General features: G+C 36.6%; 2 protein-coding genes across 2 annotated transcripts; both read right to left on the bottom strand.

Annotated features, from left to right (window-relative positions):
- Window positions 1-30: 30 nt before the first annotated feature.
- On the bottom strand, window positions 31-4706 carry LOC127809562 (pentatricopeptide repeat-containing protein At5g08305). The gene is made up of 2 exons (XM_052348435.1): window positions 1312-4706; window positions 31-576 (listed from the first exon to the last, which is right to left on the bottom strand). Exon 1 carries the CDS (start codon window positions 4689-4691, stop codon window positions 2964-2966), a length of 1728 nt encoding a protein of 575 aa, XP_052204395.1. The 5' UTR covers window positions 4692-4706; the 3' UTR covers window positions 31-576; window positions 1312-2963.
- A 560-nt stretch (window positions 4707-5266) lies between these two features.
- LOC127809563 (E3 ubiquitin ligase BIG BROTHER-related) lies at window positions 5267-17246 on the bottom strand. Its single transcript, XM_052348436.1, has 7 exons — window positions 16847-17246; window positions 15083-15428; window positions 14941-14981; window positions 7056-7097; window positions 6853-6974; window positions 6665-6773; window positions 5267-5557 (listed from the first exon to the last, which is right to left on the bottom strand). Exons 1-7 carry the CDS (start codon window positions 17060-17062, stop codon window positions 5510-5512), a joined length of 924 nt encoding a protein of 307 aa, XP_052204396.1. The 5' UTR covers window positions 17063-17246; the 3' UTR covers window positions 5267-5509.
- Between the last annotated feature and the right edge of the window lie 1079 nt (window positions 17247-18325).

The raw sequence follows: 18325 nt of genomic DNA, 5'->3' as shown, positions 1-18325 counted from the left end.
GGGTTTACTAAATTTGATTATCATGAGATATTAATGATAAATGATAGTGAGTAACATGTTATATTGCATGACATGCAAATAGTAAACATGGGATTGAATGTTGAAGATTGGTACCGTTCTAAAATTTCCTATCTAATGGCTGGATTAAATGTTTGAAGTTTGGTCACAAGAGAAAGTCACCTGCTCATCATTGTCCAACTATGGCCTAAAAGGAAATTCAGGAAAAAGGTTTGTTGCTTCACTATGGGAGTGACATGACAACAAGGATCTCTCAAGCCAGTACAGCACCTATAGCAAGTGCATCCTGCACCAGAAGCCAAGAGAAATTCTCACAGTGGTGGCACAGATAATTTCCAGATCACATGCCCAGGTGGTTGCAAGCAAGCCTACTTTGGACAAAGCACTTCTGCAGAAAAGTTATGAGAGTTCATGACAGAAAAGATCTTTCTGGGTAATTTATGTTGCCTTCCAGCTGCCTAAGACAATCATTCTTATTTCATGGCTCCATCTAAGAAAAGATCTCATGACACCAGGTATTGACACTGGTAAATTTTCCTTCTACCAATAAATCCTACCCTGTATAGAACGAAAAATAAAACAATCAGCATGACAAAATCCAGCACCCTGAGGTGTCATTCTGAAACCTCACAACTAGCTTATGAAGCACAAATATTTATGATGCTATACAAATACTTGACTTGTACCTAACAACCCCCACCACCTCCGGGGCTCACAAGTGTACAAGGCTTGAAAATTGAGTCATCTCAAGAAAATGAGCAGGATGTTTGAAGCAGAAAGTCCTGAGATTTTATGTGATTATAAAATCCCATTAAAGTTGAAAGGAAAGTTAATTAGATTATTAAAAGACTAACTCTGTTGTATGGGATTGAATGTTTGATTAGTACCAAAAACACAAAATATGAATTAATTATGTCGGAATGTTATAGTGCACATGCAAAATTACAAACGAGGTTATTTATGATAAGGTTGGAGTGGTGCCATGAGACATATTTAACATGATTTGGAAATATGAGAAAAAAATCAATCTACGCACATCCGAGGAAACTGAATGGAATAGAATAAATTTGTAGTAAAAAAGTAAAGACAGACTTAAAAAAACTTAGTGAAAACTTCTTAAGCATTATTAGAAAAGAAAAAAAAAAGCTCTTAAGCACAACATGGGATAGGCTTTACAGAAGATATAGTCATGGCAAAAGATGATTGGAGAGCGAGAATCGATTGGCTGAGCCACCTATTGAGATAAAGACCTAGTGTTGTTGCAGTGTTTTGACCTCAAACGAAAGTGTTCACCTTGAAAAATGCTTTAAGAAAATGTGGCCAAACTTGAACCTAATTGATACTAATGCTTTAAGAAAAATGCTCCAGCCACATTTGATCAAGACCATCAACCTCACAAAATCAGAACTGGAATATAAGCACCCTAAAAATGTAAAGGGAATTCTTTCAATTGCCAATTGCACATAACTCCCACCATTTTCTGGTCTGGGGAGGGTCAAATCTATACGGCTTCACGCAGCCTGTGGACAGGCTGTTTCCAGGTTTGCAATCAACCTTTCCACTATACATTAGCAACACGTACACATGCTCTAAATGTAGAAGTGGGACATAAGAAACAACTAATAAAAGAATGGTTGGGTTCAATGTATACTTTATGGCAGCCATTCATGTCAGGCAAAAGAAGTATGCATCAGACAAAGTAGTGGCGTCATCCTTTACGTCAAGATGGGGATGGGTTTCAGTTAAATTGCTTGACTGAGAGGGATATTATTGATTGTGCCAATATGGTCAGCAGCCAACCCTATCGTGGCATTCTTATTAAAAGGGGATAGCACATTCTACATATGGCACGTTGGCTTGGAAGGCCAAATTGAATCCGATAAGTAAAAAAAACTTTCAGAATACATGTAGAGCATAGATGATATGTTCCTTTCTTTATTTAACTTTGAGAGCAAAAACAAGAAATGCAGATTTTTAAGATTGGAGTAGTGCATGTTAAAGAAAAATATGTGCACTTTTTTTGCTAAATCTGCAAGACACTTTTAAGATAGTTTGGGCATGTAAAAAAAAAAAAAATCAATAGACCCACCTCTTAAGGAGGTAGATGAAATGGAATTAAAAGAGATAGAGGATGACTAAAATAACTTGGTGAGATAGGTATGACATGGATACAATGGCCTTATAGAAGATTCAAACATGGACGGAGATGATTGCCAAGCTAAATCAATGTAGCCAACTCTGCCTGGTGGGATCAAAGGTTCGTGTCATTGTTGTTTTATGTATGTATGTAAATGCATGAGGAGGATCTGCAGTAATAGAAAAAAAAAAAAACCTGAAATAGATTAGCTGAAAAGCAATCTCAACCAAATAACTAAATCTATACAGGATAATTCGTTCATCCTGGTGCTAACACAGAATTTTCATCAAGCACTCATACAATATTTTTTTAAAAAGAAGGCAACCACCTAGTTCGAAGAAAAAACACAATGGACGTCATAGATAGTGAACTGAAATATCAATTTTATGCTCATTCCAAACCCCATGTAGCATTCTTACAAAGCAATTCAAACCAGAAAAACAAAAAGGTAGCAAAAGACTAAAGGGAAAAATACTTTTGTTTGTACAGAACAAACAAATTGAATATTGATGTATACAATTCTGACTCGATCCAAGAAAATTAGATAGGCAACAGCTTTAGCTCAGGAAAAAATGGTAAAAATGATTACATTGATCTATTATGAGGAAATAAAACATATTCAAACCAGAAAGGACTGAAGATCATCATACCCTGGGGCATGAGCCCTAATGATTATCCAAATTAGAGTGAAAGCAGAGAAATATATGTTTACACATAATCCTTATAATTAAGGCAGGAAGAAATTAACTGAAGAATCAAAGAAATTTGAGTTTGGAGCACACCATTGTATTATCATGGATTATGCAAGTTACACAACTTCAATGTCATACGAATCATGTTGCAAAGTTTCAAAATCAGCATGTAATTTCATTTGTTCTACAATGATTGTTAGCATTGTATATATTTGTTCAGATTTTGGGTGAGTTTTGTCATGAGCTATAAATCGGTGTAGAGTTCCAAGAATCTCAATAAAACTAAAACCAGGAGATTTCTTCACTCCTCTCCTTTCCATGGCTTCTCTCACTAATCTTGCTTCATCCCAACGCTTGATAACTGCATAAATATTCGACAGACCAATATATCTACCATCATGCTTTGGCTCCAATTCAATGAGCTTCCTCCCCACTATTTCTGCCAAATCTAGTTTTCTATGGTTCATACACCCATTAAATAATGCACCTAACATGGAAGCAGTCGGTTGCACAGGTATCTGACATAAGAATTGGTATGCCTCTGTTAGTCGACCAGCTCGAGCTAGAACATCCACCAAGCAAGCATAATGCTCATCTTTTGGTGTCCTACCATCTTTGCTTAGACACTCAAAGAAAAACCAAGCTTCCTTCACCAACCCTCCATGAGCACAGGCACTCAACAAACACAGGTATGTGATTTCATCTGGGGTGATCCCTCCTATCTGCATTTCTGTAAACATATCAAGTGATTCCATCACAGATCCATGAGTTGCAAGCCCCCCGATCATTGCATTCCAAATTAACACATCAGTTTGATTCACGGAAATCCCACGAAACACAGCTAAAGCCTCCTCTATTGCCCCACATTTGGCATACATGTCCACAAGTGATGTCCGCAACACAAGAGTTAATGGCAATCCATGCTCAGTCAAATAATCATGCATGATCTTGCCATGTTCAAGGGCACCTAAGTGCGCACAAGCACACAAAACGCTCACCATAGTCACCTCATTAGCCTTAGGACCCAAAATCTGCATTCTCTGAAAAATTGCCAAAGCTTCTGCGTACTGTCCGTCCTTGACACACCCGTCAATCAAAGAACTCCATGACACGACATCCTTCTCCGGCATAGTTTCAAAAACTTCCCGCGCCAAATCTAACTCCCCACACTTAGCATACCCATCCAACATCGCGTTCCAAGAAACCAAATTCTTGTTAGACATTTCATCGAACACCTTCCGCGCGTACACTATATCCCCGCAAGAAGCGTACATATGAATCAAAGAGTTCCGAATGAACCTATCAGACACAAACCCTGTTTTCGCGATGCGACCATGTAAAGCCACTCCAAGCTGAAGATGGGTGAGCCGCGCAGACGCCTTGGCGAGAAAAGGGTACGTCAGATAGTCGGGGGGAATCCCAACTCGCAACATGCGAACGAAATATGACACAGATCTACCGGGGTTTTTGCTTTTAGAGTAACCCCTTATAATTGTATTCCAGTTAAAGATTGTTGGACTGGAAAGCTGCAGAAAAATGCGCTGACAATAATCAATATCGGCAGAATCGGAGGTGGCCGCAAAAGATAGGAGTTTAGATGCAAAGGGGTCATCGCGGGCAAGGCCAAAGGCTATGAGCAGAGTATGAATTCGCTTAAGCTCAGAGATGGACTTGCAGTTGTCGAGCAAAGAGATGAAAGCGTGGCTCAGGTTGGCATTCTTGTTCAATAGTAAAGCATTATTATTCAACATCACCAACGTACACGAGGGAGCAGACTCACCATAAGACTGGCGCTGCCTAATATACTCTTTCAGCAGCACAGCCCACCCCACCCCACCCGCCATTTCTTAATCATATATTTAATTTTTTTTATTCTAGTCTATTTATCAAATGTGCATATTTGTTTAGTTTAATACTTATTTTCTCTCTTAAATTTTACCACATAATTTAAGATTACCCATATTAATAATATTGTTGGTTTATGTTAATTTTATATTTTAACATTCTTTTTTTTTTCTTTAGTAATACAATTTTATTCTTTAGTAATATTTAACACTTATTAAACTAATTAAAAAATAACGCATGATTGCTAAAAGAGTTTATAATTATAAACCCAGTGAAATCACCAACCAATAAATGTCCAAAAATAAAACATAAAAGATACTAGAAGGAAAATGCCTAAATTGGAGTGGCCCAAATAACCCTTCTTGTCTAAGTGATGACTTAAACCTCATTATTATTGGCAAAGGAAAGGAATCTGCAACAACAACCCCTTCATCATCCAACAAATCACACAGTTTTGACCCTCTCTTCTCTTCATGGATACATTTATTTGCTTGCACACACACTAAAGCTTCATCCCATTATGTCCCTTAGCAAAGAGACAAAAAAACCAAAGAAGAATTGGGGGGCCCATAAAGATCCGAAAGAGAATGTAAAATTAGGAGGGGGGGGGGGAAGTCGATTACATTAAAGCGTGAGAATAATCGATTACAGAGGAAGATAACAGTCTTTTACCCGAGCGGATATGAGAGGAGAGGAGAAGAGGGAGGGGAGCACAATATACTTTTAAAAATAATGAGTTTTGGTTTGGAGTTCACTATTGGCTGCCTATGCAGAAAATCTGCTGCTTATATAACAGAGGACCCCCTCCAACTCAGTACTAGCTGTTTCCAGATGCGGAGACCTCAGTGCTGCAAACTGGGCAGACCTACAAGAAGCAATTCATCTCTCTATTAGCAGCTCGTAATCCACACATTTACTCTACAATATGCTCTTCAAAACAATATTATAGCAGTATATAACGTTTCGCTATATATAATTGTATATATATACACACACACATTCCACCACAGATGATTGCTTACTCACAATTCATTGTATTTCGACAGTCCATGCCCTGCTTGAAAAATAGCTAATATATAGCATTATTCAGTCCAACTCAAGAATAGCTTGGTTTCAAAAAGAGTTAGGGCCATGTGATTTTGATCACATGATTTTTTAACACTATCCCACTTAGCAACTCTCTTCAAAAACAAATGGCTGGACTGAAAAGACCTGATGGTTCTTGGTCAGATTGGGATTGACACAACAGCATGGGCCACGCCCATGTCTTAGTTTGAGCACTTCTACTCCAGAAAGCATAAAGGCAGGAACTAGGAATGACAGACTGGCAAAACTAGGTTTTACTAGACTCAAGAAGGAACAAGTCCAACTGAATCATCCAATTTCCACAAGTCAATGACAAATTTCAGGCAGAAATTATTCCTTCACCCAAGGCTCCATGGTATCTCAATCAAAGCAGTCAGAAGAGAAACTAAATGCTTCTTATAGACTTTATTACGAAGGGCTTGATTTGAGAATGGGCAAACAAAAGTTAACTTCCTTCTAACGAAGCAAGGCATGTGGAGAGACCCCTCTGTAGGCCGTTAACCACATCCTACCGAGAGACAAAAAAAGCAATGATAATAAACAAAAAGGGGGTGAATGCAACCTGAGGTCATGTCAATCTCTTCTCCTGTTGGGTTTATAACAGTCCCAACCCATTAAGACAAGGAAACCATATACCAGAGGCAAGTGTTATGATTGCACTGCTAAATTTTTACTGGAATATGTGATGAACAGGGGTATGCGTGTGTTCACATAGGTTCACCATACTGGAACTGTTTTGCAAATGGCATGAAAAACCACCCTCTTCCCCCCCCCCCCCCTCAAAAAAAAAAAAAAACCCACACACACACAAATGAAAATCTAAGATTGGAAGCTTAGGACCCACACCACGGGATAGCAAAATATTTCTCAAGGGGAATGCATTTACCTTGTTTATTCGTAACCAGTTGTTTATGCACTCAGAATGGTAAGAGTGTTTACAAGAAAGTACAGTCAAGGTGTCACCATCTTCGTACTCCAACCGGCAGATAACACAACTGGCGCAAGAAGACAAGGCACAGAATGTCATCACCACCACCCTTACTAATAGTCATTGGAGTAAAGAAGGTTACTTACGAGTCATTACTTCCATCCTGAGTGCTATTTGTCTTATAATTCACTGAAGGCAAAGCGGCAATTGTATCAGCAGAGAGCCCTCGACTCTCAGTTCCAACTACCTCACCTAATGCAAGCAGCTCCTAAAATATCAAACCAAACTTCATAAGCAAAATAAGAACAATCAGTTAATAAGAGCATCTCATTCCATTGTCAAATTTTACCTCATACGATAGCTCATCTGGGTCTACCTCCTCCCATATATCCTGAAAGAACCAAGTAGCAAATAAGATAAGTAAACTGTACTTAAACATAGCTTTAAAACCAACTCTAAACAAGCAGATGCAAAAAAATATGCATTCTCCAAAAAAAGGATGCAATTAGACTGCTTGCAAAAAAAGATGCATTCTCCAAAAAAAGGATGCAATTAGACTGCTTCCGAAATACAGACAAATCAAAAGATCAGAATAGACACATAACCAACACAATTTTAATATGCAGAATTTGACAAGGAGTTTTACTCAAAAAGAAAAACAAACAAAAATGGAATGAACAAATGATCCACAACTGGCAATTAAATTAAAGAGGATGCTACAATTTGGCATGGCAAGAAACATATAGATAAGCAAATAACTGCAAGATTTCAGTAAAAAATGGGGAAAAAACATATATCCAAACTGAAAAGGATCCAGATGCCTATTTAAATGATGTTGAAAATATTGCACATCAAAGTAAAAGATGAAACTGATTATTGGATCAAACTCATATCATATCTACAAGTCTCCCACCAAGTTTTCCTCGGCCTTCTTCTACCTCTTTTGCTAAAAAATTATTCTATTCCATCCATTTTTCTCACAAGAGCCTCTTCCAAACATGCAACTTTTTATTTTTTGTTCGCTAATCTAAACACACAAGATTTAATGTGAAAAAAAACAGGAGAGAGCAAGTAAATGAGATGTTTTAATTAACATTAATTCCTTAATACTACTATATCAACAGTATTTTACGGATGGAATAACTTCAAGTGGCATTAAATGTACACTACAAACAATATGTTCGGGAAAAGGCAATGGGTGTAAAAGTACAATGTTCAGAACTACTGCAAAAAATAGGGATTTCATTAGACCAGGTTGAAGGTTCCTGTCTCAAACTTGCCTAACGAAAACATCCTTGTGCACCTCAGACTAGTTGGGTTCTCAAAATGGACAATGCAACAGTTTTATTTTTCTTTCTTCCTCTGCTATTTTCATGTACTGTTTTCTTGTACTTCTAATCATATTAAAGTTAATCCCTATGCCCTAAATATCACTTCATCAAATCCATTCTATAAAAACCAATGTAGTCAAAGGTGACCACCTCACTTGCCTAGGTGTTTGGGCAAGTAAAGGTGGCCTGGAAGCACCTCATCTACCTCTAGGCAAGGCGGCTTTAATCAAGCAAATGCATTAGACGAAGATACAAGTGTCAAAGGCGCTTGCCTAGGCATAAAATAAAGGAAAAGAAGAATCAACAATAAGAGGCATGTGAAAAGGAAAAGGAAAATAGAAGATGAAAGAAGAAACATCACTATTGAGCCATTGCTACTATTCACTCAATCACCATAATTGCCTTCTCAATTTAAACCTCCTCCCTTCTTCTTTTTATAGATGGAACAGTCACCTGACATATAGATCACTGGGAGGCAACTCAGAGAAGAGTCATTGGAGGTTGGCTAGATCTCTCAAGGGGTCCTAGCAACCAGCGTCACTTGCCAATGAACCTGTAAGGCATCACTTGCTGCTCTTTTCCGGCAGGCTCACCATTGGTAAGTGATCCCTCCAGCAGTCATTTCTCCCTCTAGTCCCATGTTTGTAGGTTAACGATGTGACTGACCAATCTCTATGTTTCCTCTCTTTTGGAATTATAGTGTTTTACTTCCTTTGGGTTTATAATTAGGCTATTGATGGTTATTATATTATGCAATTAATTTATGTCCATTCTATATTTGCTTTCTAATTTTATTACATTTTTACTTTTATTCTTTTAGTACTGTCATTATTGCTACAACAAATGACTTCTCAATCTGTTTCATGAACTGGTAGTGGTAAAAAGGTCCAGCCTGGAAATGTAATTTTTTGTAAGATCCCAAAGATGTTTGTTTGAACATTATCCCCCCCCCCCCCCCTCTTTTTTTTGCCAGATTCAGAAGTTAATGTCATGAACCTAGGTTTGACCTAGGGTTTAGAATGGAATTTGGAAGAAATCGGGGAAGATAGAACAGAAAAGAAGGAAGAACTCAGAAGAACAGAGAAATATCAGGAGAATTAGAGCAGAAAGAACCAAGAGAGAAGAGAACAGAGAGGATTGGGTGAGAATCAGGAGAGAGATAGAGAAGTTGAGACATAAACAGATTTCTATTATTATTCAGCAATGCCCTAATCCTCTAGGTTTTAGCCTATTTATAGGCTTACTAGGCTTTCAGTTATAATACAACTGGAAGGTACAAACAAAGAGAGCAGCAAAGTACAACAAGAAAGAAATACATCTATTCTACAATTACTATTATATCATTTGGGTTATGACAATTCCCTCCCTCCTTGAGAGAGTTATTGTCTCCAAGAATTTACAGCAACTGGCCACTGTTCTTCATCCAATCCCTGCTTTCACTATCTATTTTATCCTTCTTTCTTTCTTTCTCCTTTAGGCCTATTCATCTTTGTTCTTATGTTCTCATCAACTGGAACAAAACCACGTTTCGTTATCACATTGATATTCTCTAGGCCAAAGTCTTTTGTAAATGAAGCTCTTACAGTTGTGAACAGATCTGCATCTAACTCCGGGTGTATTTGTTTTGTTTTGTCTTGGCTTCGATGAGCTCAACAAGGACTGGTTTCCCATCCTTTGCTGAAACAACCTTGGATGCAAATACTCCAGTGTAATAGACAATTTTCCTTGGGTTTATTAAAACTCTTTGGGCCAATGTTCCTACCTCAAGATCAAATCCAGGTGCCTTTAATGAATTCAAGCCCAATATAGTTACCTCCTGTCAACGTGTTCACGCCAAGTGCCTTTAATGAATTCTTTAAATTTTCACGAATTTTGGGAGCAGGATTACTGACATGATCAGCCAATCCCTGTCTGTGATACTTAGCAGCTGAAACCTGCAAATCTAATGCCGTTGAGTGATGGTCATTTTGAAATTCACACATCTGACCAGTTACCACAAGAAAAGCTATTGATGAAACACAACCTCTGTTTACATATGTTCCCCTCATTACATCACCTTCATTGTTGGTTGTTTTGAGCCCAGAGGATTGTCTAGCTAAATCCTCCGCTGCAGTAGAAAAATTCCAAACAAGCAAACTGCCTTCCTCTAGTACCTGCAGTGCCACATCATTTCTCATTCATTGCAATAATTTCCTTCTATTGTAATCAACAGACACCAGCACTTTTAAAGCATATTTTTCTTCCTGTTTGCCGGCGAGGTTCACTGTCAACAAATTTCTCCTCCAGTGGAGCCTCAATAATTTCTCCAGCAACTGCCATTCTTTCTTGTCATCCTGAATTGCATGATACAATGCAGGTCTTTCCTTATTTCCTGCAACTACCATTTCCTAGTTTTAGGACCTCATCAGCCTTACGACCAGTTTCATTGAAGCCAATATAAGATTGTTCTGGACCGAATTGCCCAATCAGAACTTCTTTGTCTGTCTGTGGAGCGTCAAAGACTTGATCCAGCCTAGTATAGAAGCTTAGGGCACACAACTCATCAGATGCATGAAAGATCTCTTCATCGCTGGTGTCTTGAGTTACAGCTGACTGGTCCACTTCAGATTGTTCCTCAGATTCCTACAATCCAGAAGTCTGAGGAATGATTCCAGCTGATATATTGGACCTTCAGTGGATCTAGAGATTTCCTTTATCTATAAAGCTGATTCCATGAACAAGTAATGTATGGATCTCCAACTGTCACCAGAACTGGTCTCTTTCTTTGAATAATTGGATCCAAATACTCCTTAGAAAGTAATTCAGCTGGAAGACTAACATGAAACCATTTGGCCATCACAATCATGATTTTGTCCACCTTTTGGTTGAGGTTAGCTAATGTTTCCTTGAGCCCGTGTCCATTGCTCGCTCCTACAACTTTTCTGACTTGCTGCTAACAGTCGCCTAGAATTGCTGCTAACAGTCACCGAGATCTAAATTCAGTAATCCAAAACCAGCAGCTGAGAAATCCTGAATCCGACTCAATCACAGAGGAAATAGAGAAATCAGCAATCACCTATGAAACTGCCTCGAGCAATTCGCCTTCCTGAATCACCTAATTCACAATTCAGTAGCCTCGAAGACAGAGGATTGATTAACAGCCTCTAGGGATCAGCGAATCGATTGGATCTGTCTCAGAAAACAGCCCTAGGAATCACCTGGTTCTGCCTCAATTAACAGCCAAGAATCAACCGGCTCTAATACCAATTGTCATGAACCTAGGTTTGACCTATGGTTTAGAATGGAGTTCGAAAGAAATCGGGGAAGATAGAACAGAAAAGAGGAAGAACTTAGAAGCACAGAGAAATATCAGGGAGAATTAGAGCAGAAAGAGCCGAGAGGGAAAGAAAACAGAGGGGATTGGGAGAGAATCAGAGGGAATCGAGAGAGAGATCAAAGAAGTTGAGAGAGAAACTCAGAAACAGATTTCTATTATCATTCAACAATGCCTAATCCTCTAGGTTTTAGCCTATTTATAGGCTTACTAGGCTTTCAGTTATAATACAACTGAAAGGTACAAATAGAAAAAGCAGCAAAGTATAACAAGAAAGAAATACATCTATTCTACAATTACTATTGTATCCTTGGGGTCATGACAGTTTGTTTGTTTGAATATTAAAAAATATGCATTTGAGAGTTTTATAAATCTGACATACCTTATATGATTATCTTTTTTATTAAAATATATTTATTAATTTTTTTGTCAATTTGGTGCCTTGTGTTGCTCAGGCGAACACTTTTATATGCTCATAGTGCCTCAGGCAATATACTGCTTGTTTGGTAGGCAGATAAGAACAAGGTAATACCTTTTGATAAAATATTACCATTTTTGGTATTTCGTGACAGAAGGGATCAACTAAACTTGGGACAATTTAGCCCAGCAAAAGTGGGATAGCCCCCCCCCACAGGTATCAAATAATCCCACCGAGATGGGATTAAAACTTTGTATTGTTTGGACAATTTTGCCCTTGAATATAAAACCCCAACTCATTTCTCTTTCTTCCTCTCTCTTCTCCTGTCTGCAATCCCCACTCCCACCATCCACCACTGTACACTGCCATGTCTCTTCTTCCTCTTCTTTCTTGTTGCTCACATTTTCTTCTTCTTCCCATTTTTTTCTTTCAGATCTGCTGGGTTCATCTGGGTTGATGAAATCAATCACTGGATTCAAACCCAGTGGTTCTTGCAGAGAATATTTTATGTAATTTAAAATTATAGTTTATGTAGTTTAAAAGATTTTTTTTTTTAATTTTAACATATTTATGGAAATGGCAATTTGGTCATTTAACAATTAATGACCAGTAATACCTAATTCACAATTTGGAATACCAAAATGAAATAGATAAAACTTCAGGTAATACTTTCTTTACCAAACATGGGATAGTATTTATTAGTGCCAGGTCTTGGTTCGTTGCAGGAAAATACAACCATATATGAAAAAAAGGGAAGAGTACTGAACAAATTACTCAAATAATCAAGGCAGGATGGTTACATTGGAAAAGTGTGTCCCAGATTTTATGCAATCGTAAATTCATTTTAAAGCTAAAAGCAAAATTTTCTTAAACAATTATAAGACCATCTTGGTTGTATGGCTTAGAATGTTGGATGGTTAAGTACCAAAATATAAAAAACATGGACATAACTTAGATGAGGGCACTACAGTGAATATGCGACCATATACAAGAAAGGACAAAACTCTAGACGTGTCCACAGTAAGGTCGGAGTGACACCTATTGAATATAAGATGCGTGAAACATAATTAAGTTGAACTAGAAATGTGAGATGACAACTTATAGCAAAAGAGGTCAAGGAAATAAAATTTAAACTTAGAGAAAAACTCTTAAAACACAATATGGAATATAATGGCCTTACAAAAAATATGATTATAGATACAGATTGTTAGATATCTAGAATTCATGCAATCTACCTAGTAAGATTAAGGCTTGTGATGTTGCTGTAACACCGCGTTGCTTTACAACCTGATCTGAAACTAGAACTAAAATGGGTGTTGTAATCATGTTGGCAAGTTGGAGTAGATTTAAGCATACTTGAATTGAGTTAGACCTAAGGATCAGCCAAACACAAGACTCTCATACCGTACCTTCCAATTTTGCAACAAACAAACATATTTTTCTTATTGGTATAGTATGAACTGGTACTGCTGTATTTTCGTGTATTATTTCAAACTTATACTGTATCTATAATATACTAAATATTTTTGCTTAAAAAAATATAATACAATGTTTCTAAAATACAATAGATATAGTGATAAGTTACATAGTACAATATTCCCTATTTTTATTATTGTTTAGTATTAAATTATTTCATAATAATAACAAAGGAGTGTTCTCAATATACAAGGTTCCCCACTTTGCAAGGGTAAGGAAAGAGTCATTTTTCTACACAACCTTACCAGTGCTTTTTTGTACAAAGGCTATATCCCCAACAAGAATCCTTGACCAAGGAGCAATGTTACTGTTGTTACCAACGCTGACCCTTGTCATAATAATAACCATACAATCAAATGTATGCTTATAAATGAAAACAATTTAAAACTGACATTATTAATTGTATCCATTCAACATTCACATTCACATATAATATAAATCTTTTAACTGGTTCTCTTATTATGTTAATATATCAAATTTATCTTTTTGCTAAACAATTAATAATCAAATTTAACTTATGGTTTTAGGTTTTTTTTTTTTTTTGTAAACTTTTGATCTCCTCTTAAGAAATGTAAAATTTTTTTATATCTTTAACAATTAAATTTAAAAAGTCAATTTTATGCCAAAATAATGTATGCATATATTTAATGAGGAAATTCTAGTGTTGATTGATACAACCGACGTGAGCCAGTAAAGATTGTTGTAAAGCGGGTATAAAAAGGCTTAATTTTGTACTCTGTTTTTCATTTAGTACAACAAGTATTCACAACTATACTCCATACCCAGAATCTAATGAAGGACACTGGTGACCATCTCAAAGCATCACAACAAACAATTAAAAGTGAATGAATACTCAGATTGCTTGTAACGAGCGTATCATATACATAAAGTAAAAGAACAATGCTGCCAAAAGTAGAGAAACGAACAAATACAGAAATTTCAATCTTGCTATGGAGAAGGGTCAATCATCTTGCCTTCTGGATTATTCCATAGAACTAACTAAACCATCTAATTCTATTCTATCACACCCCCGAAAACTTTCAGAGAGGTGAAGAGGGAAATCCTCCTACCACCAAACTACCAATCCCAGGAAAAAGGGAAAAAAAGAAAAACCATTCAAATCAAGAACAGGAAGTGCTAAATATGACCAAATGCTTTAGTACTTCAGACCAAAACAAGCCAATTAAGTTTTGAAATCACCCAAATCCGTTATTTCCCCATAGTCTAACAGCTAGTTTGACCTTTGAAAACCAAAACCCGTAATACAATAAAACCAAAAGAAATGACCAGGAATAAAGCACCTTCAATGTGACCCAATTTGCAAAAAATCATGGCCAAAAGCCACAGTTATTTTTTCTTGATTTAATAGACATATCATGCCATGTTTATGCATTAAATTATACATATTTTCAAACCAAATTTTCCAGACAATAAATAACTACTATTTTTTTTTTTTTAACTTTACATGTTTGATGTTAATGTGAAAAGATATTGATAATATTGGTTCCATCCATAAAGTCTCCCAACATGGTAAAAATGCAAAAGAATAAAAGGCAAACCAAAATAGTTAAAATATACAACCAATCCTTCAGAGGCATAACTTGGATTCCAAAATTGTTAGAAATGTCAAAATGAGGAGTATACATCTAGGAACTGTTTAGCACAGAAAAATGACTGAGATGAAGCACATTGATACCTGGGAGTTACCACCATGATCCTCCAAATCCTCAGGTTCCCCTGAAATCAACAACAATTATCGGTCACATAATTTTTATTACAATTGTAGAAGCAATACTGACCCAGAGAAATAAAAGAGACCAAGTCCAATTGATACTCACGATCATTTATCCCAGCTAAGGCCAACAGCCTAGCTGCCATTTCTCGATCTTCAGCATCTTGTAGAGCTCTAGCATAAGCCTCATCATTAGGAAAAGATGCTGGATCTAATTCAACACCAACAGTTGAGTCATTATCCTCCCCAGCATGAGCATGCACATCAAACGCATCCTCATCCTCATAGTCACCTTCATCCTCCTCATCCTCTTCCTCTGCATCAGTAACATCATATTCATCTTCACTAGGATCATCAAAATCTTCATCATCCTCATGCACATAGCTTCCAGCATCCCAACTACCATAATCACTCCCATCACCATTCATTCTCAGCATCATATACGCTCTTTCCTAATCCAAAAAATCAAACTGTGTTATTCCAGATACAAAAGTGGGATTCAAGAACATATGAAGTGGTGACTACGACCTATAATCCTTTACAAAGAAAAGCAGCAAACAAATGAGCTAAGATACTAAAATCACTTCCTACATTTTCAAATATCCGCATTGAACCCTTCTTTGTTTTGTGATGAACAAACTCAAGTGGCAATTTAAGAAGAGCATTGGCATGTGATATTTGTAGACGATATTGTGTTGTTGGATTGGACAAAAGAAGACAAAAATAATAAACTTGCATTGTGGATAAACACCTCAGAATTCTATGGTTTTGAGTAGAGTAGATCAAAAACTGAATATTGGAATGTAAGTTAAGTAAACATAAAACCATATATAGGTTAATGTGACACTTGGAGATTATGTCACTTCAACAATAAATCAATTTAGACATCTTGGATCAATTATTTAAAAAGATGAAATTATGGAGAATGTTAGCATGATAGTTAAAGTGAAAAAGTGCGATCGAGATTTTAAGTGATCATAAAATCCTTTTAAAGAAAAAAGGAATGTTTTATCAGACAACTATAATATCACCTCTATTGTATGGCTCAAAATGTTAGGCAGTTAAGTGGAATATATGGAAATATGAGTGCAACTGAAATAAGGATGCAAACATGTGTCCATATGATAAAAGACACTTCTAATCGATATTATACATAATAAGATTATAGTGATGATTAATGAAAATAAGATACAAGATAAGCACATGAGATAGTTTGGACATGTAAGAAGGAGGCTAATAGATGCACCCATGAGTGAGTGAATGAAAGGAAGAATATTATAGCAAAAAATAGGAGAATGAGATCAAAGAGAACTTAGTGAGAAACCCTTAAACATGATATGGGGCATTATGGTCTTACAAAGGATATGACTAGAGATGGAGATAACTAGAGAATTAAAATTCATGTAGACAACTGCAGCTAGTGGGATTAAGGCTTGTGATTTTTAATGTTGTCATTCTTTTAGGCGAGGACAATAGCTTTCCCAATTCACAATTATTCTAGCTTATTTTTTGAAAACTAAATTGGAATATGAAGAGCTCAGACTTTTAATAAGAAAATAGTTCAAGAATGCCCATAAACCAATCTAATAATCCTAGGAAGTTAATACAGAAACAACAATTTGACAAAACCGGGGTAAACTAGAAAAGCCCTCAAACCCAAATCAAAGGAGAATAATCAAGAAAACAAAAAATACATCAAAACAGATGTTTTGCAACTCCTTCACTAACAAAACGAGCGCCTATAAATAGACACAGCGACCAATTCAAAATATACGAAATTCAAAAACCGTAAAGATCCGTCAGTCTTGTATATATTGCACATATACATATATATCGTATCTACAGAGAGAGAGAGAGAGCAAGAGGAGACCTGTTCTTGCAAGGTCCGGGCAAGGGCGAGATCAGCATCGACCTGACTGAGGTTGGTGAAGGGAGTTCGGGTCGACTGACGCGCTTGATTAACCATGACGTCATTCGATCCTGCCTGTTCTTGTTGTTGTTCTTCAACTAACACAGTCGCGGAATTGTTAGGGTTTTCATTGGAGGTGGGTTTGGCTCCATTATCATCGGATTTTGAATTCTCCATCAGGTTCTCACAGATAATCGCCGGATAGATTTGTTGATTCTTGACGAAGATCGATTTAGCGGCAGCGAGAGGGGGGCGGGGGGGCGGAGAAGGGGATTGGAAAGCGTGGAAAGTGATCCCCCAAGAAATCTTTCTTAGACGGCGACGAAAGTGATAATTGGAGAGAGAGAGAGAGAGAGAGAGAAGGCAACGCATGATTGAGAATGAAATTGTAAGAGGTGCGGTGGCTGCCTGCCTGGGTTGGGTTGGGCCTCGCTGGATGGGAGTTGGGTCAGTGGGTCACCTCCTCCTCAACCACGGCCCATTTTCCAGTTCAACGGCAAACTCTCCCGGCCCAATCCTCATGAGGAAATCCAAGAATTAGCCCAACAAGCACATAACATGCTCATTTTGTTATCACCAAGAATATTTCTAACTATTGGACATTCAGCCCAACCCAATGGCCACCCACCAATAGTCACTTGAAAGCTTTGAATGTTTAGAGTCTCACCTGTATCTCTAAGGTGATGGATTAATCCTATATTTTAAGAGAACAATTGCTGTTAAAGTGACCGGATGAATAATATATCGATGTCAATTCAATAAATTACGATTTCAATCCTCGTCTTCTGTAAGAATTAAAGGTTCAATCTATAATTTACTTCTCTTAAGGTAATCGAAAATATAAATACCGAAAATCGTAAGAGTGATCGTCCCAAAAGTGATGAACAATTTATCTATTTAGTTCACTATCTTATCAACATTTTTATGCAAGACAAAATCAATAATATTGTCATAGAATCTTAATAAAATATTAAATTAGTTAAATTTATTGATGCGTCAACCACCATATTTTTCATATTTTAGAGTTTAATAAGATAAAGCATAATCAATTTCTCAAATATCTATATTTATACCATTATATAAGTAAAGAATGCATTTTTGTGTTATGAATTCATGTCAATAAAATAAATTTCTAAAATACCCTTCTTATTTTTTGTACAAAAAAATCAAAAATAAAACTTAAATCACCAAATTTTAATTTCACGAATTTGCAAGCATAAAATATATAATAATTTTCCCACTTTTCTAACTTTTAACTTTCATTTAAACCTTACACTGAAAAATTATTAAAAATAAACCACAACTACCAAATTGTCACGCTTCTACACTTCTAAAATATTCCTAATTCCTTGTTTGGATGAAAGAGACTTAAAAAGAAAATTTATAATAGTCACATCATTAATTATAATGAATTTATCTCATTCTTCAACGGATCAAAGA

The sequence above is a fragment of the Diospyros lotus genome, chromosome 9 (genome assembly GCF_014633365.1).
Source record: "Diospyros lotus cultivar Yz01 chromosome 9, ASM1463336v1, whole genome shotgun sequence".
NCBI classification, from domain to species: Eukaryota; Viridiplantae; Streptophyta; class Magnoliopsida; order Ericales; family Ebenaceae; genus Diospyros; species Diospyros lotus.
This window is presented reverse-complemented; position numbering and strand designations above follow the sequence as displayed.